Genomic DNA, 24,202 nt, shown 5'->3' with positions numbered 1-24,202 from the left:
TTTTTCCAAAAACAGTTTAATTAAAAAAAGGTGAAGAATCTGAAAAAACCGGGGGGGCGGGGGAGGGGCAGAACCCAAAAGAGCATAACGGTGCGAGTCCACTGGCTCAGTCACAAAGAAACGCCATCATCAAAAAAGATATTTAAGTTTAATACAAATTTTATACAAAGAAAATGTGAAAAAATACTTCCATATGCTAAAAGCAATTATGCTTCACAAATAAGGCCAGCTAGGCTATTTTTTTTTTTTTTGACAACTGCAATTCACAAATGTTCTTTCTCTCTTTTTCTTCTAATACTCTGTGTAGTTCTTCTCTAATATGGGGAACTAGCTGGAAACTGTACACAGTTTGCATCCTCTTATCAACAACGAAGAGAAAGTAAACAGGACTAAAATGTACAACAGAATGTACTGGAATGATATCGTACAATTAATTTTCTCATATACATACATCACCTTTTGCTTTTGTTCAATGCTTTTTGTTTTACACAACATACAAAATGGTACTACAGTATGCGTAGTGTAACAGACAGCACGGCCGAGGTCTTGCTTTCTCTCACACTGCCTTTGTTTCATGCTTACATAAAAACGTAAAATTCCATTGTATAAATAATACATACATGCTCTTCATCCCAGACTCAAATGTCCTCTGCGTGCATCTGGCTTCTGAGTGATCGCTTCCAAGAAGCACAGCATCACTTACCAAGTATGTGTGAGTGTGTTTAAAAAGGAACCACAAAGCAAAGAAAAGGTTTCTCTTTGTTTCGGAGCTTACGACCCTCACGCTTTCTCCGTCCTCTCCTGCGGTGCAGCGGAATGGGGCTTGTTTCCGTCTTCTGGAAACAAGGACCTTTTTTCTTCCCTTTTAGGAGTAGTCATCATTGAAACCACACAAAATAAACTAGCTTCTCCAGGTGTCCTTCCGGTCCTGAGAGCTGGCGTCACCTAACACAGGAACGTAGGATCAGAAAAGGGCCAATGGCTTGATGGGATGTGCGCACAGCGGCACAGGACCTGTGCCCAACCCCTGGTCCCGATGCCCTGCGTACAGACGCCTGAACGCCAATGGCTCGTGTCCCCCCGTGGCACCCACGGATGAGGGCCTGTGTGCCACACGATCCTAGGACCCAGGCTCCATGCCGCGGTGACAGAGGAGCTGAACGACCATCCCTCCTCCAACGTCCAAACATTCTTTTTGTTGTTGGGTTTATTGTTTTTTTAATTGTTGTTCTTTTTCCTTTTTTTTTTTTTTATAAGTTAAAGTCAATACAAATATAAAAAGGGGAAGGTACTCTAGGTTCAAGGACATCCACAAATTGTACATTATTTACACCTAAAGCATAGGTTTCGTGTGGGTCCAACAGTCCTTAGTCGATGCTAATGCCGGAGGCTATGTAGTGTAGGCGGCCCTGCGTGCCAAGGGCGAAGGCCAAGTCCGCGTGTCTGGCGCTCTCCAGTCTGAAGGTGGCTGCTCTCCTGTTTCACGTTTCTTTGCTGCTTCCTATTGCCCTGGTGTCTGGTTTTTTTTTCCTCCATGGCGTGGGTGGCTTATGTCGTGACTTGTCCCTAGTCCCAGAAGGTGTCCAGCCGAGACTCTTTCGGGAGGAGGCTCTTCGAGCTGGAGCTGGTGTTGTGCTCGGAGCGTGCGGCTCCTCGCTTCTCATCCCCGCTGCTCCAGCAACTGGACTTGCTGCTCCGGGAATGGTCTGTGGAAGAAAAGCAACAGAAGGGGACGTTGAGCATTCCCGCCAGCGGCCCCGAGGCACACCTGTCCCAGCCCCGAGCCTCCTCTGCGGGCTGCCGCTCTGCCCGCCCGCCCAGGCACCCCAGCCAGTGCCTCCGACCGCTCCCCAACGTTGGGGGAGTTGGGGGGGCGGTCTCCAGAGGACAAAGGTAGAACGATTTCGTGTTTTAGGATTCAACAGCGGATCAGAGAAACAGCAGGCTGTCACGCTGTGAACATCCAAGACTGGGGAGGGAGGGAGGTACGCAAGTGCCAAGGAGGGCAGGTCCCATGCCGCACCCGGAACCGTGAACCTGTATTACATGGGGGACCGACACCACCCACCCCGGGGATGCTTCTGCGTCCCAGCTCGGCTGCTGCGAAGTGGCACTGAAATCTGGCAACTGATTTACTTCCTCCTCTTAGTGGAGTTTCTTTAGTCAATTCATAGACAACTTGAGAAACAGACCTACAACCAAACCACCTGAAGGAGAGGACCACCAATGGCTAAGTCCGTCCAGAAACACAGACCCATGGACTCCCAGCAAGGACAGGCTGAGGGGTCACCGAAGGACACAGAACTAGAGATAAGACCTAGGACGGCTTCGAGGACGTGGGTACCACAGGAGCTCAACAGTGGTAGAGGAATCTAGAAGAGGTTAAAGCAAGAGCCAAATGAGGCCCCTGGAGGCTGTCGCGTAGCAAAGCTCAGCTTGGCCAGCATGGCCGACGGCGACAGAGCCATCAGCACACCGCGAAGACCCCGTCGCGCCCCGGATGGTCTGCCAAGTTCAGAGAGGCTGGGACGGAACTTTGATTTTAAACTTCCTGAGGTGGGATGATCTTTAACTGGAAGAAGCCAACGGTCAAGCTCAGAATGAGAAAGAGTGGGGAAGGGACCAGATCAGAGCCGGGGGTGACGCTTCTCACCGCCTGGTGAAGAGGAATGCGGGTGTCTGGTCATGCGTTCTGGTTTTGGAAGCTCAGTAATGAAGAGAACAACAAAAATCTCCAAAAGTGATGTGTTCAGTCAGGAGGGACGTCTTTTTAACCACCTGCATCAGTCTTGCCAGAAGAGGGGGGATTCGGGGAGACAGCACTGGGGTCAAGGGCAAGTCTTCCCAAGACTCCTGAATCCACCTCCTCTTAGCATTCGACCCTGTACGTGACACCCAGCCGGGATGGTTCCGCAGGAAGGTCTACGGGGAGCGGTGCAGCCGGTCATCCGCCAACGTGAGAAAACCCTACAAGAACGCGGTCAGGCGTAGGCCCCTGCACCAAGGAGCCAGGCCAGCCAGGCCCGTGTCTCTGCTAAGGGGACACACGGCGATGGCGGGAACGGCCGATCGCTGCAGGGGAGAATCAGCGTTAACCCAGGGCCCTTTCTGAAAAAGAGCAAGGACGACCCCTTCTAGAAGCCAAACCATGCATTCTGGCTCTCGTTTCCTACTGCGGTTTTCTGTGGCCACGTGAGGCACAGCTAAGAAGTGCAAGAAGGCAAAAGAACAAGCCCCATCTATCTGAAGATACAAGACATATCCATGAAGAGAAATGAGCGCGCGCGCACACACACACAACATGCACCGAGGCTTCTGCAGGCCCGGAACGCTTCCTGGCAGCTCTGGGGACACGGTCCTACTTCCCCTTGTGGGCCGGGCAGCTGGGGTGCAGGCTGCCCGGCTGTGGCACTCAGGGTGTTGGCAGGCTGCCTGCCACACCGTTGGGGACCGAAGAGCTGGTCCAGGCAGCCTCGGAGACCGTCCGGGAGCTCGGGAGCCCCGAATCCTACCACCGGCTACTTGTGTGCATCAAGATGCCGCCCGCTGTTCTCAGAACCGTAAGCTCTCTTATCAGCTCCCCTTCTCCAACCGGAGCCACACACAGGGGACTGGCACCCTTTCACTGTGCACACGGAGTTGCATGCAGGGTCCCTGGCCACCAGCGGTGTGACAGGCGGATAAGGTGCACAAGGACTGAAAAGCAACTCTATGAGCCACGAATTCGGAAGCAAGTCAAAGCACACCTCTCAGAACCACCAGCTCCGCACACAGCCTAATTCCACCAGGGAAACAGGGACCAGAACCATGCTGAGGCGGAGAGCATCCCCCGAGGGAGAGGATGACTGAAAGGGAATCACGACTCCTCTGACCACCTGCCGGAGGGTGGGAGGGTGAGGAAGGTGCCCTGGCCAGGACTGAGGAAGGGGCTACAGTCGAGGTATCGAGGGGCCAAATCCACGATGACGGGACCCTAAAAAATTACATCTGAAACCGAAGAGCCAAAAAAATCAATGATATGAAAGGGCTTTCCGAGTCCATGAGGGTCATGGGGTCGAGCGAAGAGCTTGGTGTGGAAGAACTGAAGGTCGGACAAAAGGATAAAACAAACTCCAGGAGAAGGAACAAGTGCGCCCGAACGGGCACATAATCCTGGCAGCCCCAGCACCTCCTCGGCCAGAAACGGCAAGCTCGGGACGGTGGGAACCCAGCCTTGAGGTCTCCAGCTCCGCCGCCAGCCACGGTCACAGACAGATGCACCTGTTCTGGACAATGAAGATGGGAGGTCACAGCGGAGCAGAGGACAGCCACCGAGGGAGGGGACAACAGACTCCATCTCCAGGTGACAGAACCAGAACTAAAGAATGCACATTGTATCTGACCCAGGGCACCCCTAGAGCATGTAAACAGTGACACAGGTCACCAGGGAGGAGGGGGAACAGAGAGGTCATCGATGAGCCCAACTCTCATCTTCTAAAGCCAGAAGTCAAAAAGAAATGTGGAAAACGAACATCCAGAAACAAACGGACAAGGAAAGACATTATTTGTACATAAGGAGGTAAGTACCAGGAGTATCAGTGGGGACTGGGCCTAGGAACGGTCCTCCTCTGTACAATTTTATTTTCTCTAACTACATGCATGTTTTGCTTTAAAATCTCAAAATTAAAATTTGACAAGCAAGCAGCAAGGAAGAGCATTCTCCCTCCTCCTCACCCGCCCAGCACCAGGAGCCACTTGGAGCTCAGGAGCCCCCAGTAGGTTTCAGAGCCCACTCCCTCCCCTCGGCGAGACTCCACCGCACAGCCACCGCCCCCGATGGCAAAAGCCAGCAGAAGTTAAATGCGAAATACAAGGAATTCAAAGGGGAAGCAAACAAGCCCGTCTTTCCGCTTTTGCACGATCTCCAGCACAAACCGTTTTGTGGGAAATAGAGGAAAATGGTAAGATGCCAACTCTGTTGTCCTGACAAGGCCTCTGGGCACCTCCCACGCATGTCCCTCCCGATCATGTTCCTGGATGTCACAGAAACACTGCCTGAAAATACTCTGCTTCCTCCAGTCTCTAACAGTGAACTCTGGGGTGCTACCCCACCCTGCTAATATGCCTCCTGTGCAGCCTCGTCCCCCGTCCCAAACATGGATGTCTCCCGAGTGAGGGCCCAGATGTACCTCTTTCTTTACCCAAGACCTGCCAAGAAGATCCCTTCTGCTGTGGGGATCCTGGGACTCTGACCAATCTCGTCCTTGTGAGACAAGGTCTCAAAACACCGTTTAGAATTAAGACGTCCACAGTGATTCATGGCTCAGAAGTCAATGGTGACTGCACTGGGACAGAAACCGCACGGCGTGAGCCCAGCAGTATGTGAGAAAGCGAGAGAGAAAGGCTGGAACAAGTCTTAGACATCGACCTGGACTGGGGACAGAGACAGGTTGTGGTAGCCACTAGCCACATGATGCTATTTAAACAAAGTAAAAGAAAATGTTAACTGCTATTCCTCAATCTTCTCGGCCACAGTTCAAAGGTCCAACAGCCAGATGTACAAGCGGCTCCCGGGGGACAGCACAGGTGGAGAACGAGGCCATCTCTGCAGAATGTTCTAGGGGACAGCACTGCTCTAGGGGGAGACCCAGGGTGTCAAGGAAGGGACCTAGAAGTACAGGAGGCTATTTAAATGCCATGGGAGGAGGTGCCTGGGTGGTTCAGTCGGTTAGGCGCCCAACTCAGTTTCAGCTCAGGTCATGATCTTAGGGTTGTGAGATCAAGCTCCACGCTCAACAAGGAGTCGGCTTGGGGACTCTCTCTCCCTCTGCCTCCACCCCTCCCCACACTCATGCGCACGTTTTCTCTCAAATAAATAAATCTTTAAAACTAAATAGACAAGGGGCACTTGGGTGGCTCAGTCATTCAGCATCTGCCTTCGGCTCAGGTCATGAACTCAGGGTCCTGGGACTGAGGCCCTCGTCAGGCTCCCTGCTCTGCGGGAAGCCTGCTTCTCCCTCTCCCACTCCCTCTGCTTGTGTTCCCTCTCTCGCTGTCAAATAATAAAAATCTTCTTTAAAAAAATAAAAACAGACAGACAGCTGACAGCCACGGAAAGGAAGCAACTGAAAGTAACACATCTGGCTATGAGAGGACAGGGACGGAGGGAAAGGCCAGCGCAGCTGCAGGAAGGTTCACAGGCTGGGGGGCTAGACGGCGAGGCCGCGCCTGGCTGGGGTCCTCTGAAGGGACAGGCAAGGCCAAGTGCTGTCCATGACATGGAGGGAGAGCGGAACAGGGGCTGCTACCCAAGGAATCTGGTCAGGTGAGCAGGCCGATGAAAACGTCTGCTTCTGAGGTCAGTGGTCAAGATGCATGTGTGGGGGTGTGTGTGGGTGTGAGTGTGCATGGTGGAGCGAGCGTGTCCTCCTGCACAACCTTCTCCGGCTGAGCTCTGAAGCTTGCGTGCAGACAAGAAAAAGCAAGACGGCCGGCCGGGGTCTGTCCAACGTGGGTTTCTGCCAGACAGACACTGCGAAAACCAGAAGGCCTGGGAGGCGGGGTTACAGGGTGCTGCTGGGAGCAGCCACGGAAACGAAGGAAGGAAAGAGGGAAGTGCCGAAAGGAAAGAGCAAGGAGGTCCAGAAGCAGGGGCAGAGGGGAGAGGCCACACCCACCGGAGGTCCGGAAGGGGGGGCGGAGGGGAGAGGCCACACCCACCGCCGACCGTCCCCACACACCAGCGCCTTAGCAGTTGGGCTATACGAAATTGCTCACATTCGACCCTTTCTGACTCACAGTTTCATACGGGCCAACCTAAGCATTCAGAGCACCGAGGTGGCCTCACCCAGGGGACTGGACTGAAGTCCTGGCCGTGATCGTCACTCACGGGGTTACTCGTGCATGTGACTCCACCTCTCACGGCCTCACCGTCCTCACCTGCTTAACGGAAATAGGTACGTCTCTCCCAGAAGCTGGGAATAAACGCGCTAAGGTGTCTGTGTCACACTCTTCCGTAAGCATCAATTAAGCGCCCCTCTGACGTCCCCGGTAGCTCTAGGAGACGGGAGCTGTCGGCTTTATTCCTCCTACAACCTACGTTCTCAGGGAGAATTCTAGATCCTGCCCTCCCTCCCCCTTCCCACCATCCTGTCACCGGACTCCTCGGGGATAATTCTCTGCCCGCTCTCTGCCCCCACCCACCCAGGACCCAAATCACCAGCACCTCCTGGGGCGAACCCTCCTCTCCTCCCACTCGAGACAGCCATGTGCTTCAGGTCAGGGGTCCGCCAACACGCCCAGGACCAAATCCACCCAACACCTGAGTTTTCTAATACAGATTTTCCTTGGCACACAGCCACACTCATGGGTACCTCGGGGACCGCTCATCCTATCCATGTCCGCCTTCACAGATCTGACACAGACCACCGGGCCCACAAAGCCTAAAATACGCACTCGCTGACCCTTTAGGGAAAGTTGGCCAACCCCTGGGCTGGGTAATACCTCGTGTCACCTCAGACGTGGAATGTGACCGTCCCCCAACCACGTTCCTGCATGCAGTCCTCCGCACTGCACCGGGTTCCGGACAGCAGCCAACGTCCCCAGTGGCGCGTTGAGCCCACGTCCCCGCTCCAAAACCCCAGCAGCGCCCCCCTTCTGAAGCGATGCTCCCCGACCCTGCCCTTTCGCACACCACCGGCACAATTCCCACACAGCCACAGTAACCCTAACATACTGCCCAGTCCGTGTTTTTCTTTTTAGCTCACTTTAAACGTCAACGAATTTTAAATCATGACCTACATCACCAACAGCAAATCAACCATACGTGCCACAGAAAGAAGGCAGCTCGACAAATAAACATAACGAAAACCACACTGTAGTACGCAGGTCGAGGTAGACACCACGTCTGCTCTGCAAGGATCAGAGAGGTGCGAAAGGCATCGTAGCACGAAACTGAACTGTTCTTGGAATTTGGTCAGAGGACTAGAGGGAAGGAAGCAGGGCATGATCTCGACAGGCGGTTCAATGTGATTTAATCCCAACTTCACCTTCTCCCTAAAATCGGCTTGGGCCACTCCCTCTCACCCCCTTCCCTCAACCTGAATCCCACTCCCCAGCTACGGATGCTAACAACGGCCGTCACCTCCTCCTCGGCGCACTGAGTACACAGAAGGGAAGTAACGTGTGCTTTTCTGCTAAAAAGAACCATCCAGCAGACAGAAAGATCCTGGAGCTAAGGGACGCTGAATAAAGCGAATTGTCCTCAATGGGGACACCTTCTGCGAATCCTCTGGAATCACCCAAAACTGGTTTAGTTGGGAAGGGACAGGAAAAGAGACCCTTCGGGCTAGAATGGAGGACAGCTCAAACCCCACAAAAGAGGAAAAATTTCTACAGGAAGATCAAACACCTAAAAATTTCCTTTAAGGTCTCACCTGCCCTCGCCCACCCAACGCAGGAGGTGAGACCTCAGGAATAGAGTTCCAGGTGATTTCGCTCACTGGGGTCATTTCCCTGAGGGCAGAAGAAATGCCCAACCCCACCCCAAGTCAGCAAGAGAACCCTCGTTTCAAATCAAGTTTTATGGGGAACCCCAAAAATAAAGCAAACCCAGGGTAACAACTGATCAGTTTGGAGAGAGGCCTGAAAGCTGCCTTGCCCGGCCATTCCCTCACCCCAACCCCAACGACCTGCCCAGGGCACCCCCAAAGATCCCTAAGGATCCACAGTGGTTGGAAAACCACTGCCATAAACCCTTAAAGTTTTCCCTGAGAAAATGGCTTCCCCTCTGCCCGGGAGGAATGGTGAGAGCACGGTTCACCCACCAGGGGGCAACATACCAGAGCCTTGGTTGGAGCCTAAGAGAATGGAGGAGGGCGTCTCCCTGGAGCCAGAAAGGTCGAGGGTCTAAAAATACAAAAAGAGAGAGATGGACACAAGGCGCGGGGGCCAATGTAGCCCCCCAGGGAAGCCTAGGGATCCATGGGGGTGCTCATCACCGCCCCCAAGGCACCTGTGTGCCCTCTGCCTGGCAAGCTCAGGCAGGGGAGGCCAGGTCAGCTGGGGCGGCCCTATACCTGTGCTCGGTCTCCCAGAATGAACAGGCTGGAACACAGTATCGGGGTGGCCCTTCCTCAATTCTACAGCCTTAGCTTCTAGAACATTCACTGACCTACCTACCCTCCAGAGTTTGGCCCATGTCTAAAAAGGTAGTGCATTGCTTGAAAAGGATTCTCCGCATCCATTTATTTCACATTAACCCCTTCCCAGGCAATATTATCAATGAAATCAAAGGGTTTGGGAGGATGGCATAAAGACTTGTTCTTTTCCTAATACACATCGAAATAAATACATAATGCTACAAATGTAAAAACGTTATCAAGGTGCCACCAAAAGTAACTGTTGCGTACAACCCATGTGACATCCAACACACGCTGGGAGCTAGGAGGTGCAACTTTTGCTCTCCAATATGGCAGCGACCGGCCTGATGTGACTATTTATATTTCAATTAATTAAAATTAAAACTGAAAGTGCAAGTCTTTGCTTATACCAGCCAGGGAGCAAATGCCCCCGGCGGCTGGCGGATCCAACGCTGGGCAGAGGAGACACAGAACACTCCCATCACTGCAGAAGGTTCTACTGGACAACGCTGTTGTGAACTGTGAGAGTCCCGGAAAGCAGCTGCCAGGTCACAAGAATGTCCACTCGGGCTCGACGTCCCTCGGCCCCGGCCCGCACGCCCACTGGTGAAAAGCAGCTAAGACTGCGCCCTCCCCCCACAAGCAGCAGCCTGCCTGCCTTGACCATGTGCAGACACGCCTCCTACCACGTGGGACTTGCAGAGGTGGCAGGCATGGGGACGGGTGCGCAGACCCCGCGCGGCCCCAAGTGTTGGTGTCACTGACCCAAGGCGAGTGGCTACTCACCGACCCGCTGTCCTTGCTTTTCTCCGCTGGCGCCTCCTTTTCTTTCGAGGTGCTGGCTGTTTCCGTAGGGGCAGCCTGAGTGCTGGAAGAGCTCCCCTGCGATGGCTTGTTTAGTGTCTCTGAGTTCACCTCGGCATCTGCTTCCTGCTGAGGGGCCGTAGCTGCGGGGGGTAAAGAAGAGAGAAGCCATGGGTGAGCCGAGTGCCACGGCTTCCAGATCGGCAGGAAGCCCCACTCTGCGTGAGGCCCAGAAGGACTCTGACCCACCACCCACCATCCGAACAGAGGCAGCTTCTGTGCAGCCCCACCCAGGGGCTCTTCATAGTTTTCCAGAAGCTGAATTCCAGACTTAGTGTGAAGATGTGCTCATTTTTAACAGCTCATTAATTCAAGTTTTATTGAGTCATCCTGGAGACAAAAGCATCGTGGCAGAGCAGATGAAGCCCGTGAGCAGAGGCAGCTGTGACGGCTGACCCAGCCTCACTCGTTCCGCAATTTCTCATTTCACACCTATTCTAGCCCCTGGATTTGCTTCCTTCTAAAGCAAGGCAGTGAAGTCCACGTGACCAAAAAAAAACCAACTCAGTGTCTAAGGCAGAGAGTATCTGGCTGGAGAGGGCAGAAGCTGGGAGCATCTGAGAGCAGCTCAGAAAGACGGACATTATAATGCCACAAAGGAAGGAAAACTGAAGGACATTATGGGCATCTTGTCAGAGTAACAACAAAAGGGTCATCAGACACATACATTCCAGAGCTTAGGAGAATCTAACTTCACTGTACGAAGAAACATAAAGTAGCCATTAAGAAGACATCTCCCGGGGCGCCTGGGTGGCTCAGTGGGTTAAGCCGCTGCCTTTGGCTCAGGTCATGATCTCAGGGTACTGGGATCGAGCCCCACATGGGGCTCTCTGCTCAGTAGGGAGCTTGCTTCCCCCTCTCTCTCTGCCTGCCTCTCTGACTACTTGTGATATCTCTCTCTGTCAAATAAATTAATTAATAAAATCTTTAAAAAAAAAAAAAAAAAAAGACATATCCCTGAAGGTAAAAGGATCTGACAATGTATGGTTCAATATGGCCTTTTGAAATTTAACAAAAGAGAACATCTGTCTAGAGTAGGAGCGGCCATACTAGCGCTACTTAATTTTGTCAATAAAGTTTTATTGGAACACAGCCACGCCCACCATTTAACACACTGTCTAGGACTGCCGTCTCCCCAGATCAGCACAATAGAGCAGTTCCAACAAACCACATGGCCCACAGAGCCAGAAATATGTACTCTGTAGGCCTTCACAGGAAACGTCTGCCAACCCCTGGCCCTGGGAGTGCTTCTCAGTCCTGGGCATTCACATGCCACCTTCAAAAAGTTTACCAGTCTAACAGACACACCACCTTAACAATTATGTCATTTTTAATTAAATGAATTCTTTAAAATGGAGGCTTTTGGAGCACCTGGGTGGCTCAGTAAGTTAAGCATCTGCCTTTGGCTCACATCATGATCCCAGGATCCTGGGACTGAGCCCTGAGTTGGGCTCCCTCATCAGCAGGGAGCCTGCTTCTACCTCTCTAGCTCTCTCTGCTTGTGTTCTGTCTCTCTCTTTCTCTGTCAAGTAACTAAAACCTTAAAAAGAAATAAAGAAGTGTCCAACTCTTGATTTCAACTCAGGTCATGATCTCAGGGTCGTGAGATCGAGCCCCAAGTTGGGTTTTGCACTCAGCAGAGCCTGCTTAATATTTTAAGATTCTCTGTTTATAGCAGCAATGTTCACAATAGCCAAACTGTGGGAAAAACCTAGATGTCCATCAACACATGAATGGAAAAAGATGATGTAGTATACGAAAGAATACTACGCAGCCATCAAAAGAAATGAAATCTTGCCATTTGCAACGATGTGGATGGAACTAGAGGGTATTATGCTGAGCGAAATAAGTCAAGCAGAGAAAGACAATTATCATATGATCTCCCTGATATGTGGAATTTGAGAAGCATAGTGGGGGGTTGGGGGGTTGGGAAGGAAAAAAATCAAACAAGATGGGACTGGGAGGGAGACAAACCATAAGAGACTCTTAATCTTACAAAACTGAGGGCTGCTAGGGGTTGGCGTGGAGAGGATGGTGGGGTTTTGGACATTGAGGAGGGTATGTAATATGGTGAATGCTATGAAGTGTGTAAGACTGACGATTCACAGACCTGTACCCCTAGGGCAAATAATATATTATATGTTAATAAAAATAATAAAAGATTTTAAAATTCTCTCTCTCCCTCTACCCCTTGTCCCCCACTCATGCTCACTCTCAAAAAAAAGCCTTTTAATTCTAAGCACATAAAGCTAGTATGTCATAAATAAAAACTAACTATAAAAATTAACTTCTAAAATGTTACCAATAAATTCTAGCTAGACAGTGTGTCCTACTGGAGGCTCCTAGCCTGAGGGCTGCTTGTTCTGTGTTAGAAAGAGAGGACAAAGATTAGTTCCAAACCAACACTTGTTCCTCCACATGAGAATTAGGAATCTAGGTTACTTTATTAAAGCTTTGAGTCCAATATTATTGCAAAAGCAGGATTTCTCCACGTTAGTGCAATTGGCCACTCTGGGACAGATCATTCGCTGTCAGGGGCTGCGGAGGGAGGGGAGCTGTCCTGTGCATTGCAGGGAGCTTGGCGGCATTCCTGGCCCCTCCCCTCCGGACATCAGTAGCGCCTGCCTCGGTCAGGATGGCCACAACTGTCTGCAGTCATGCCAGTGTCTCGGGGTGGGGACCAAAGTCACCCCGTTGAGAACCACGACACCTCCCATGAAGCTACCCTCAGCCAAGTTAATAGTGAGGAGGCCCCAAGTTCAAAAGCTCACGCGTCAGCTATGTGCGAGCACGAGACTGGCAAGCCACCCAGCTTGCGGACCTGCGGGCCACGGGCGAGCCGGACACCCACCGCCAGCCACACCCCCGGGGCCAGGATGCACCCCGCGTGGCCATACCAGACTGGGTACAGGACTTCATGTGCTCGGGCCAGTGGGCCTGCTGGCAGGGGTAGTCACAATAGCTGGTGTTCCAGCAGCAGTAGAAAATGGCCTCCTTCTTGCAGTTGGCGCACCACTGCTTCTTCTTGGTCTCGTCCACCGCCTGCTGCTTCTCCAGCTCCAGCTGCTTCTTCACCTCGGCCATGAGCCGGTCCCGCTCCTGCTCCAGGCTCTGCCGCATCTCCGCCATGGTCAGCTCTGGCAGGGGAGGGAGGAGGACACCGGCGTCATCAGCCATCCCCCAGCCCAGGACAGGGAGGTCTTCACACCAGATCAGAAAGGAAGCCCAGGACATGGGTTCCACCAGACAAAAACCTGGCTCAGAGGTGCCTTGGCTGTGTGACCCCCTCCCCGCAGGGAGAGAATCCTAGCCTGGCCACGCCCCAGCATCTACACCCGCAGAATGAGCACTCATCACACTGATCTGCGTGTCACCGTGAGTGTCAGGTCCCCGGCACGCAGATAAACCGCCCCCTGATGCCGTGGGAAAACCTCAAATAAATTTCGAAGCAACTTCCATGAAGCTCGCTTTGAGTTTTACCATCAGTATGAGCTTTCCTATCCACCAACACCTACACAGCCCCCAGCCTGCATGTGCAGGTGTGTTTTCTGACCACCTGTATCAACTCACTTCATCTTCACACTCACCCTATGAGACGAGCTCTACTACGATACCCCTTTCACAGGAAAGGAAACTGAGGCACACGGCTAATTAGGGCAGAGCAGGCGCTGGATCTTGGACACACTTTCTGTTTAGTGTGTGCAGGGGCGGTGGAGGAGATCGACCACACAGGGCCCCGTGACTGATCATTACGGTCGATCAGCTATCGACCCGCTCTGTCTACTGACACTTCCTCCTTTTACTTCAGCCAGAAAGTCCCTGCACGATTCCCTGAGAGGGACCTGTACGCCAACAGAAAAATAAAGGATCCCTCCATCGTTAAAATGATCTTCCTGAAATTAACACACACACCCCTCTAAAAAACACCAGGACAAGATGGGGGAACCTAGATGGCTCAGTCGGTTAAGTGTCCAAAGCTTGGTTTCTGCTCAGGTCTTAAGCCTTACATCAAGGCTCCGTGCTGGGCGGGGAGTCTGCTCCGAATTCTCTCTCCCTCTCCCTCTGCTCCTCTCCAAACTGGCTCTCTAGTATACGTGTGAAGTCTCGCTCTCTCAAAACTTATTAATTAAAATTTAGAAAAAAAACAGAAAGTAAATTAACCCCTTCCACTTGCGCCAGATGGCCTCTCTGCCGCTCACCACTGCCTTTAACAAGGAGCCTGCAGACCCTGGTAAGTTCTGGCCAGCACTCATGTATTTTTTTCCAAATGTGCAGCCAATTATTTAAAAATAGAGAGATTCGGGGTGCCTGGGTGGCTCAGTGGGTAAAGCCTCTGCCTTCGGCTCAGGTCATGATCGCAGAGTCCTGGGATCGAGCCCCACATCGGGCTCTCTGCTCAATGGGCAGCCTGCTTCCACCACCCCACCTGCTGCTCTGCCTACTTGTGATCTGTCAAAAAAATATAAACAAAATATTTAAAAAAAAAAATGGAGGATTCTACATAAAAACAGATTCTTTATTAGAGAAACAAGAAGCCACAACATTCAACTGAACTTCCTCCACGGGAACCGCCTGAGGAGCGGAGGGGTCCTTCCCGAGCAGCTCCATAAGGATTTGTGGTTACAATGTGTGATTTCGGGATCTGTCACCTGTGAGGAGGTGGGCACACCTGTGCATGCTCTCCCTAACACGGAACACGCGACAGCTGCCAGCCTCTGGACTCTGGGGCTGACATTACATGCCTCTACCTTTGTGGGGAAAGCCTTCAACAACATGGACATGAATGGCAAGCCACAACAGCACCTAGGCTAAGAAAGGAGCAACACTGTAGCCTCCCCCGCAGGGTGGGGCAGGCACAAGGGGTCTGAGACTTTGTTAAAATGCCCAGTACTCAATAGGCAGGAGGAATCGTCTGGAGCCACAGCGCCCAGACCGGAATCCCAGCTGTGGGACTCCCAACAAACTTGCCCAGCGTGTCTGTGCCTCACTCGCTTCACTGGAAAATGGGCTAACAGCCTTGTCTCAGAAGGGTTTCCGGGACAATTACATTCAAAGTTAATTCACAGAGAAGGACTGAAGACCGTTCCTGGCCCAAAGTCAGAATTCACGACTGCTGCTGTTACTGTTTCGCTACTGATGCTGGCACCTTGCAGAGGAAAGAGGAGAACATGCCCTCACACCTGCTCTGGGATTCAGACTCTCCAGGATTCTGTGGTCTCCCCAACAGTGGGACATCCCCAAGCCTACTTCAGACTCAATCCACACCTGGACCTGCCTCCACAGCTGCAAAGAAGCTCACACCCCATAACCGTCCGCAGTACAGACCACCCCGCCGGGCCTCACCTAGGTTGTGTTTCATTTCTGAGAGCTCCTGCTGGTGCAGCCACTGTAGCTTCTCTATCTCGATCCTCAGCCTGCGAATCTGTAACAAGAGAGAGTGGGACTCTTAGAAGGCACGTCTGGGGGGCGGCGTTAGGCAACAGGCTTAGAACTTGACCTCCAGCTGGAAGAGTCAATGCCACGCGGTGGACTGAGGCACAGGCAGTCTGGCTGCTGCAGTCCAGAGAGGTAGGCATCCGTGCGTGACCCAAATTCAAGAGAAATTCGGTTTCTGAAAACCAAATACAATTGATCTTTGACAACATGGGGCGCGGTGAGGTCAGGGGGCACCAGTACCCAACCCAGTCAAAATCTACATGTACCTTTTGACTCTCCAAAAACTTAACAGCCTACTCTTAACCAGGTAGCCTTACCAAAAACAGAAGCAGCTGATGAACACATACATAATGTGTGTTAGATGCTGTATCTATATAATCAGGTAAGCATAACACAGTATTAAGAAAATCACAAGGAGGGCGCCTGGGTGGCTCAGTGGGTTAAGCCGCTGCTTTCAGCTCGGGTCATGATCTCAGGGTCCTGGGATCGAGTCCCGCATCGGGCTCTCTGCTCAGCAGAGAGCCTGCTTCCCTCTCTCTCTCTCTGCCTGCCTCTCCATCTACTTGTGATTTCTCTCTGTCAAATAAATAAATAAAATCTAAAAAAAAAAAAAAAAAAAAAAAAAAGAAAATCACAAGGAAAACACACAGTATACAGTACTGTACTGGAAAAAATCTACATATCATGGATGAGCCCAGTTCAAACCCATTTTTCAAGGGTCAACATCACAAGCAGTCCATCTTTTCCAAGAAATACTGGCTCCAGAAAAAGCCACGTCAAGTAAAAACAAGGGGGAGACAGGGCGCCCGGCCGGCTCCATTGCTAGAATATGGGGACTCCTGATCTCAGGTTTGTCCACACTGGGCACAGAGTTTACTTTAAACATGAATGAATAAATAAATGATGAATGAAGTAAAAACAACGACCAGATTTTCATAATAAATTAAAACACGAAAGGTTTGATTAGAACTTTGGTCTAAGAAAAAATGAAACTGGGGTGCCTGGGGGGGCTCATTCCATCGGGTGTCTGCCTTCAGCTCAGGTCATGATCTCAGGGTGCTGGGATCCCTGCTTAGTGGGGAGTCTGCTTCTCCCTCTCCCTTTGCCTCCTATTCCCTTTGCTTCTGTTCTCTCCCTGTCCAATCAATAAATGAAAACTAAAAAAAAAAAAGCTTGAACAAATAAATATAGCTTTGTTTTACCTCTCATCTAACATTTTAGGTGGAATCCACGGTCATTCCCCTGAAATTCCAAAGCTTAACGTCTCTGGAGATCAAAGGCTATTTTTTTTTTTAATTTTTTTTATTTATTTATTTTTTTTTTTTTAATTTTTTTTTTTTAATTTATTTAGTCAGAGAGAGAGAGCGAGAGCGAGCACAGGCAGACAGAGTGGCAGGCAGAGTCAGAGGGAGAAGCAGGCTCCCCGTGGAGCAAGGAGCCCGATGTGGGACTCGATCCCAGGACACCGGGATCATGACCTGAGCCGAAGGCAGCTGCTTAACCAACTGAGCCACCCAGGCGTCCCTCAAAGGCTATTTTGGAGGGTGGGGTTAAGTGTTGTAGGGAAGTCATCTGGAGGGGAAAATTAAACTCGACCTGAACTGCTATGAGGCTATTCACAGAGTTTGAGGACCATAGTCCTTCTCTACAGCGGTGATGTGGCCCTCCGTACTCCCTCCAGGACAGTGCAATGTCTCAAGACATCTGGCCTGACCCCACTGAGGGCTGCTACTGCCAATAGGAGGCAGAAGCCAGGGTTGCTACTAATCGGCATACGATGGACAGGGCAGCCCCCATGTCAGGGAATTATCTGGCACAAACGTCAGCAGAGCTGAGGTTAAGAAACCCTGACTCATCCCGCGTGCTGTGAACAAGCATATTTCACAGCAGAAATGGGGTGGGGTGTGCACATTGCCTTTTTAGATTCCGAAAAATTCTGCCCATGTCTGGACCCCAAGGATTCAAAGGAGACATTATGGATCCGTACTTACAACCACATGCCAATTCTTAAGCAGAATAAAAAAAAACAAGTATGGCAGCGGGGCGGGGTGGGGGGGTATGCTTTACTAAGCCAACACTGCCCTTTCTTGTTTGTGACATCCTTGCCATAATCAAAAAGGGGGTCACACATGAGCAAAAAAAATCTAAAGGGGCTCACTGATTCCTCTCGGGACCTCTCTCAATGTTTATATTCATACTGTTCTCTGTTTAAAGCCCCATTAGAATACCTTCCTGGACATTTTCTCTTCTGAGGGCCTGCCTAACCCTGCCAGGCCCTCGTAGGTCAATGGCTTGCGTGGAATTTCCACGTCTGCAACCTCACTGGGAAGGATCTCAAGAAGTCCTGCCACTTGTCATTTCACCTGGTGACCCTCCCCTCCCTCAGCATCTGGCTCACAGTGTATCAGCCTAAGGAAGGCAGTTCAAGGACGTCTATTTTCATAAACGGTCACTTGGTAAGTGGACAACTTAATGTCTTAACCACTCCACTCCCTAGACAACCACATCATTGCGGAGGCTCTCAGTACGTGAATTCTTAGACCACAAGGATCACTGGGATTAAAAAAGCCCACACGTACAGAGAGCCGGGAGACAATTACACATGGGGCCAAAGGAACTGACTAGGAGGTGATCTCGAGCTCCAGTCGGGGGCCATCCTCTGCTCACACAGAGCAGGGTGTGTCCCCCCAGAGCCTGCCTTTCTGGCTCAATGAAGAAGTACCCTCCCACCAACCACACAGTCCACAGAGCACCGTGGAGGGACTTCCAGAGAAGCCGCATCCTGGCCCCCCTTACAGCAGCCCATAAAACACTCTTAGCGAGTAAGGAATTACGTGTCATCGCTGACCTCGGCTATCGTGCTTCCTGTAGTGTTTTTAGAAAGATCGTTGTAGATCTCGGTCATCGTTCCTTTTATTGCATCCATCATCTGAAAGACAGAAACAGAAACAACTCCGGTGATCACCTCCCTGAGGCTTTTCAAGAGGACATACATCTAAAATCGACCTAACATAAAGCAGCGGTTTGCAACAGGGGGGCTATTCTGCCCCTCACAGGACATTTGGCATTTGTAGTTGTCCTGGGTGGAGGTCAAGGTTGAGCTAAATGGCCTACAGGACACAGAACAGCCCCCCCAACAAAGACTTCTCCAGCCCAAAATGTCACGGGTCCTGAGCTTGAGGAACTGGGATAAACCAGGAGGATAGTGATGAATCACCTATAAATAAAGCTACTTCCTGTAGCCACAGGCTCATCTGGAGGGAATGAATGTGGGCCCCTGGCATGTTAGATGGGGCCAGAGCTGTGGGTTCGAGGCAGGGGACGTTTCCTTTTGTGATTGTTCCTTCCTAATTCCTGCCCCTTCAAACATAACAAAACAAAATCCACACAAAAAAACAGAAATAAACAAAGAGAACCACCGTTTTATTGAGATCTCAATCATACATCAATTTGGCCATTCAGAGGGCGCAAATCAGTAGCTTCTTGGAAATTCAGAGTTGTACACCGGTCCCCATGGTTCAGACCTTCCCAGAACCCCGAAAAGAAACCATGCTGCCCTTCAGCTTCCCCCCTTGAAGAGCCCCATGCCCGCCCCCCACCCCCGACCACTGATCTGTTTTCCATGCCTAAGGATTTGCTTCATCTAGATATTTTGTATCTACGGAGTCAATGCGGACCTCCATGACTGCCTTCTTCAACTCAGCACAGAGTTTTCAAGATTTGTCTGTGTCACAGGGCCTAGAAGGACTGCATTCCCTTTTACGGACGACTACTGTAGTGCACGGCGTGGACACAGCCGATGGCTACCTGAAGGGCATTCGCTCGCTGCCTTTCGAGTCTGCTTCCCACCTTCCCGCGCTCTCACCATCGAGCCCTGAAGGCAACAGCGAGTTTGTGACATCAGCTCGTGTCCACGCCGCCAGGGGCCAGCTAGTTATAAGCTGACTGAACAGTGTCTGTAGGATGATTTCTCCCTCCCACTTGCTGGCTCACCTCATGCCTGTCACAGGAGGAGGAGGAGGAGGAGGAGGAGGAGGGGACAGGAGACCAAACGGGGCCTCTAGGCCTGGGCTGGCCACTGCCAAGTGTCCACTGTGTTTTGCAGCTGGCTCTGAGCCGGCGAGAAGGCAAGACACAGACCCACCCCCCTTGTATCCGATCCCTGAGATTTGCTCCCACTATCATCCTCCCCTGAGCCTCGGTTTCCCCACGTAGAAAACAAGAATGACTACGGTGCCCCATGTAGGGTGAGCGCAAAAATGACAAGAAATCCACGTAAAGATTATGGTTCAGGGTAGGCATTCAGAAATGCCTGCACATCTTTCTCCTACAGAAAAAAAAATACACATGACCTGTAACTATGAAACTGCCAACCCCCAAAATACCCCCAAATTCACCCCAAAATGGGAGAAAAATGAATACAGTGTCTGTTGAGATTTCCGCTCCTAGCTTGTTCCGGGGGCCACACAAGCACACTGCCAGGACAAACACTTTGCGCTTTACACCGTCACTCTCTTTGGGCCTTCCTGTCCCGCTGGACCAACCATGTCGATTTAAAATATTAGAGCTAAATGGCTTTACGAGAAAACTTTAGAAAGCGGATGAAACTCAATACATTACTAATGCAATGGTTACATTCCATTTTAAAGAAATCATGGATTTGTGGACAGACTTTCACTCTTTCTTCCAAATATAGCCAAGAACGCAGCATTACTGAAGGGCACCCTTCTGCCAAAACACACAAATCTGGGTCTTCGACTCCGAGACAGGGAAGTTCATCAGCTCCAAAAGTATGTCACTGTGTTCATTTTCTTAACTGCAAAGACAGTGTCTATCAAGAAGTTCATCCCTTAGTTTTGCTATAAGAGCAAAAAAGGGCAGCCAAAGGTCATGGAATAAAACTAGATGCAGAAGCTCCGAAAACTAGCTAGAGCCGCTCGGTGGGCCTCAGTTTCCCCATCTGTAAATAGGCAGCGTGGACCAAATCAGTGAAGGTGGTTACAGCTGGTCTACAAGTAGAACAAGAGAATACCACCTTCTTAAATCAGTAATGAAAACATGACCCCCCCCCCTTTCCAATCTCCTGTAACTCTGCACATCCCGTTAGGAAGAAAGTCCCAGCTCAGTGCCAGTATGAACCAAACACTGATGACCATCTCTCCTTTTAACCAAAGGAACACAGCCTTTGGGCTTCAAGCTGTGACAAAAAATGATGTGGCAATTTTATTTTAGTTCTTCAATAAAGTCAATTTAAATAAAATTAAGTTCAATAAAAATATAAAATCAGTAACTAGCTGGCAGACAGGTAAGACTAAAATCTTGAGAATGGCCATAAATGACCTTGAATACTTGCTGTTCTGACATTCAGTGACTATGACAATTCATGCATTTTTTTAAAAAAGGTTTTTATTTGTTTGTTTGATGGGGGGGGGGGGAGGTCGGGGAGTGGCAGAGAGGGGGAGAAAGCAAGCACAGGCAGAGGACATGGCCAGCAGGGGAGATGCAGGCTCCCCACTCAGCAAGGAGCCCAGTGTGGGGGCTCGATCCCAGGACCCTGAGATCTGAGCTGAAGGCAATGGCTTAACCGACTGAGCAACCCAAGTGCCCCATTCATGCATTTTATTCAAAAGGATAACAGACATAGTCAATGAGTGACAAAGTCATTCCTGAGACCAGTTTCGATTCTAGCTGGGGTTAGGGGGCGACTGGAGAAGCAGGGGGACATGAGGTAGGGTTGCTTAAAAAAGCCACGTGCAGGAACAACAGGTTCATGGACAGTGGACCTCTGTGGTCGGTAGGCTTCACGGGGATTCACAAAGCAGGAGACCTAGCGCAGCCATGCCAACTCCTGGCTGCATGGGACATGTCCTCTGTTGCTACGTTTTGTGGTAATCTGTTATACAGGGATACCGGATACACCTCAAAGAAAATGACCTACAAAAACCCACCAGTAAAAGATGATCAATCTCTAAAAGGGAGCCTACCTTCAACACAACACAGTAACGCAGCTCTTCATCGTGAGACGTCAAGAATCCTAGATACAACTATTCCCAACGACTGTCACTCCACTCTTTCTAGAAACCTGAATATTTTATTCATTGTTAATAAGTAATTGATTCACTTGTGAAGTGTAAATTATCATTACTGCCAGCTTAGTAACATGCTAAATACTCTTCTTAGGTTACAATTCATTAACTACTTTTTGTTTTTAAAGATCTTATTTATTTATTTCACAGAGATCACAAGTAGGCAGAGACAGTTCAGGGGAGATGGGGAAGCAGGCTCCCCACTGAGCAGAAAGCTTGATGCGGGGCTCGATCCCAGGACCCTGAGATCATGACCTGAGCTGAAGGGAGAGGCTTTAACCCACTGAGCCACCCAGGCGCCCCTCATTAACTACTATTAATAGCCACAGAAAACAAGCAGCCTGATAAAGAGGTGTCAGGTACCCACAAGGAACTGCTCGACAACTCTGTATCGACACCTACTGTGCCGGGCGCTTTTCTAGGCCCCAGAAGTAAGGCAAACAGACAAAACTCTGCTCTCGCGGAGCTGACATTCTGGTGGTCATTCCGCTACGAAACAGTCTGTCACATCGACCTGCACAAAACACCAGGGCGCGCTCCCGTGACGGTGAGAACGGCTCCAGGAAGTATCCGCCTGAACGCGACAATGAGCACAGAAGCAGCTGCCTGCTCAGAGAAGAGCCTGCAGCAGAGGACACCCACGAATGAGCCCACTGTGGGGATTCCCGCCGCCATGCCCCGGCGACTGGGCGCATTGGGAGGAAAGCGACGACTCCCTGGGCCATGTGGTTCCTGGAAAACCCTAGAGAGGTCGCACCTTTACACATCTCCTGCTTACGACTCTTGCTTTGCTCCACGACGCTTCTAAATACAAACCCACCCCCTGGTCTGTTGTTAACTGACAGAACAGTAGCTTGTTCCAGCGCTTACGAAAATGGTCTCAATGAATGATGTGAATACCGAAAGGGGATTCAGACGTCATGTCATCTTCCCCGCGGTGCACTGACTATAGCATCAGAGCCCTCAGAATAAGATGCGGTACATTCTAGATTTCTCTGCCTGGATCCAACTTCAGACCCAAACAGAAGAATGCGGGCTGCGAGGGCCTCAGGAAATACAGGGTCTCCCCACCTCAGCACCCTGGAAAGCCTGCAAGGTCATGATCCTCCTGGCTCCCATCAGAAAGCGGGTCCTCTTGACACCCCCACCCCCACCCCCGGGCGCCACAGGCACTCACTTTGCTAGTGTACTTGGCAATGTCCGCAGCGACGTCAGCAGAGGCGGTCGCGATGGGCAGGTCTGCACTGACTGAGGATGCGAGGGTGCTCGTGGACCCTGAGCTGGTGACCAGGGGCGATGACTGAGTGCTGGTCACCAGGGTGATGGTGGCGGTGGATGGGCTCTGCGTGATCTCCTTCTGCTGGACGGCTAGGAAAGCAAAGCGTGCTGGTCACCCCACAGTCACGGGAAGGGCCCGACCCAGCACGAAGCTACGCAGAGGGACAGCGGTCCCGGACGTACAGCCCTGGTCTACATTCAAGTGACAGACATTCTCCCCTTGACCAGACTCTGGCCAGGATCCTCTCAGCCTTTCCTGGGACAAGGTCTCAAGCATGACCCATAAAGCCTTGTGTAAACACGAATGCGGTTTCTAACAGTTCAAGGTTGCAACCCTAGGGTGATCCCAGACACCGCTAACGTGCCTGCCTGAGAAAACCAGGCTGCCAAATGAATTTACTACTTGTTTCAGCCAACACCCTGCACAAAACACAGCCCCTGTTTTACGGCCCCTGTCTCCCAGTCCCTACGGGAGGGTAGGGGCAACTCCATGTGGGTTTCACATGGACCAACCCCCACTTCCTATTTTTTTTATAGAATTTCACATCCTTGATTCTACTGGAGTCCCCACTCAGCCCTTCCCTATCCCCCCGATCTCCCTCTAAAATGCCGTCACCTCTGTACCGGCTGGGGTTGGCTTCAGTTCATCCTAGACTTTTTTCTGCCTATCCTAACAGCACACACTGATTAAAACCTGTCCTTATACATTCACTAGCATCCAGGCTAGGACAATCTGGAATCTCAGAACCACACCCATCAATGGGCCTCTGCTTGACAGCACCTAAGTTCCCCTGGGGAAGCCTGTAACTCTTACAGGGCACAAACACAGAAAAGACTGGAACTAGTCATCCCGACCTCAACTATCCTCAATTCACTTCTGCTCCACTAGCTCTTTCCATACCAAGAGCGTCCCAGCTGCACTCCCACGGTGCCCGTCCAATCGGTCAGGCCTCCTTCCCCCAATCTTCCAGGGGTTCTCTGGGGCTGGTTCAAGACCTGGCTAGCATTCAACCCATAGCTTCAGCTCTTTACAGCTCTACTCACGAGGGGACACTGAATATGTGAGAGTTTCGACCAAAGATCCCAAACACAAAGAATCAAGATGCGGGCCTCCCTGAGGGACAAGCTCAGCACCAGCGCTCATGAAAGCTGGGCCAACGGGTACCCACCCAAGTAGTGCCAGAAGGAATGACTTCAGCCATTGGTGCTTGATGCTGACTCTTCTTCTGTAGGTGGCTAATCTCTAGTGATTAAGGTACCCTTTGCTACCAACTCCTCACACCGGACCCTTCCCAAAACAATGCCAAGAGGTTCCCGGGTGTGCACAAGAAAACTTACAGAAAGGTATTCACTGTAGCACTGTTTACAACAGAAAAAAAAACAAAAAAACAAAAAACAAAAAACTGGGAGCAAACTAAA

General features: G+C 51.0%; 1 protein-coding gene across 20 annotated transcripts in view; it reads right to left on the bottom strand.

Annotated features, from left to right (window-relative positions):
- Window positions 1–24,202, bottom strand: part of ZMYND8 (zinc finger MYND-type containing 8) — a 140,155-nt gene continuing 115,953 nt past the window's right edge. For 18 of the 20 annotated variants that reach the window (XM_004746254.3, XM_013053205.2, XM_004746257.3 and 15 more), the window contains 7 exons: window positions 22,683–22,873; window positions 18,268–18,348; window positions 15,327–15,405; window positions 12,881–13,120; window positions 9,906–10,066; window positions 8,820–8,886; window positions 1–1,706 (listed from right to left, as the gene is read on the bottom strand). In XM_004746254.3, the coding sequence (XP_004746311.1) occupies window positions 1,567–1,706; window positions 8,820–8,886; window positions 9,906–10,066; window positions 12,881–13,120; window positions 15,327–15,405; window positions 18,268–18,348; window positions 22,683–22,873 (959 nt within the window). In that variant the 3' untranslated portion in view covers window positions 1–1,566. The remainder of the gene's footprint in view (window positions 1,707–8,819; window positions 8,887–9,905; window positions 10,067–12,880; window positions 13,121–15,326; window positions 15,406–18,267; window positions 18,349–22,682; window positions 22,874–24,202) is intronic. The other 2 variants (XM_013053216.2, XM_004746256.3) reach the window with 1 other exon arrangement.

Source organism: Mustela putorius, unplaced genomic scaffold (genome assembly GCF_011764305.1).
Source record: "Mustela putorius furo isolate JIRA1106 unplaced genomic scaffold, ASM1176430v1.1 tig00000592_pilon_pilon_pilon, whole genome shotgun sequence".
NCBI lineage: Eukaryota > Metazoa > Chordata > Mammalia > Carnivora > Mustelidae > Mustela > Mustela putorius.
Note: the sequence above shows the minus strand (reverse complement) of the source record. Positions and strands in the feature narration are given on the sequence as shown.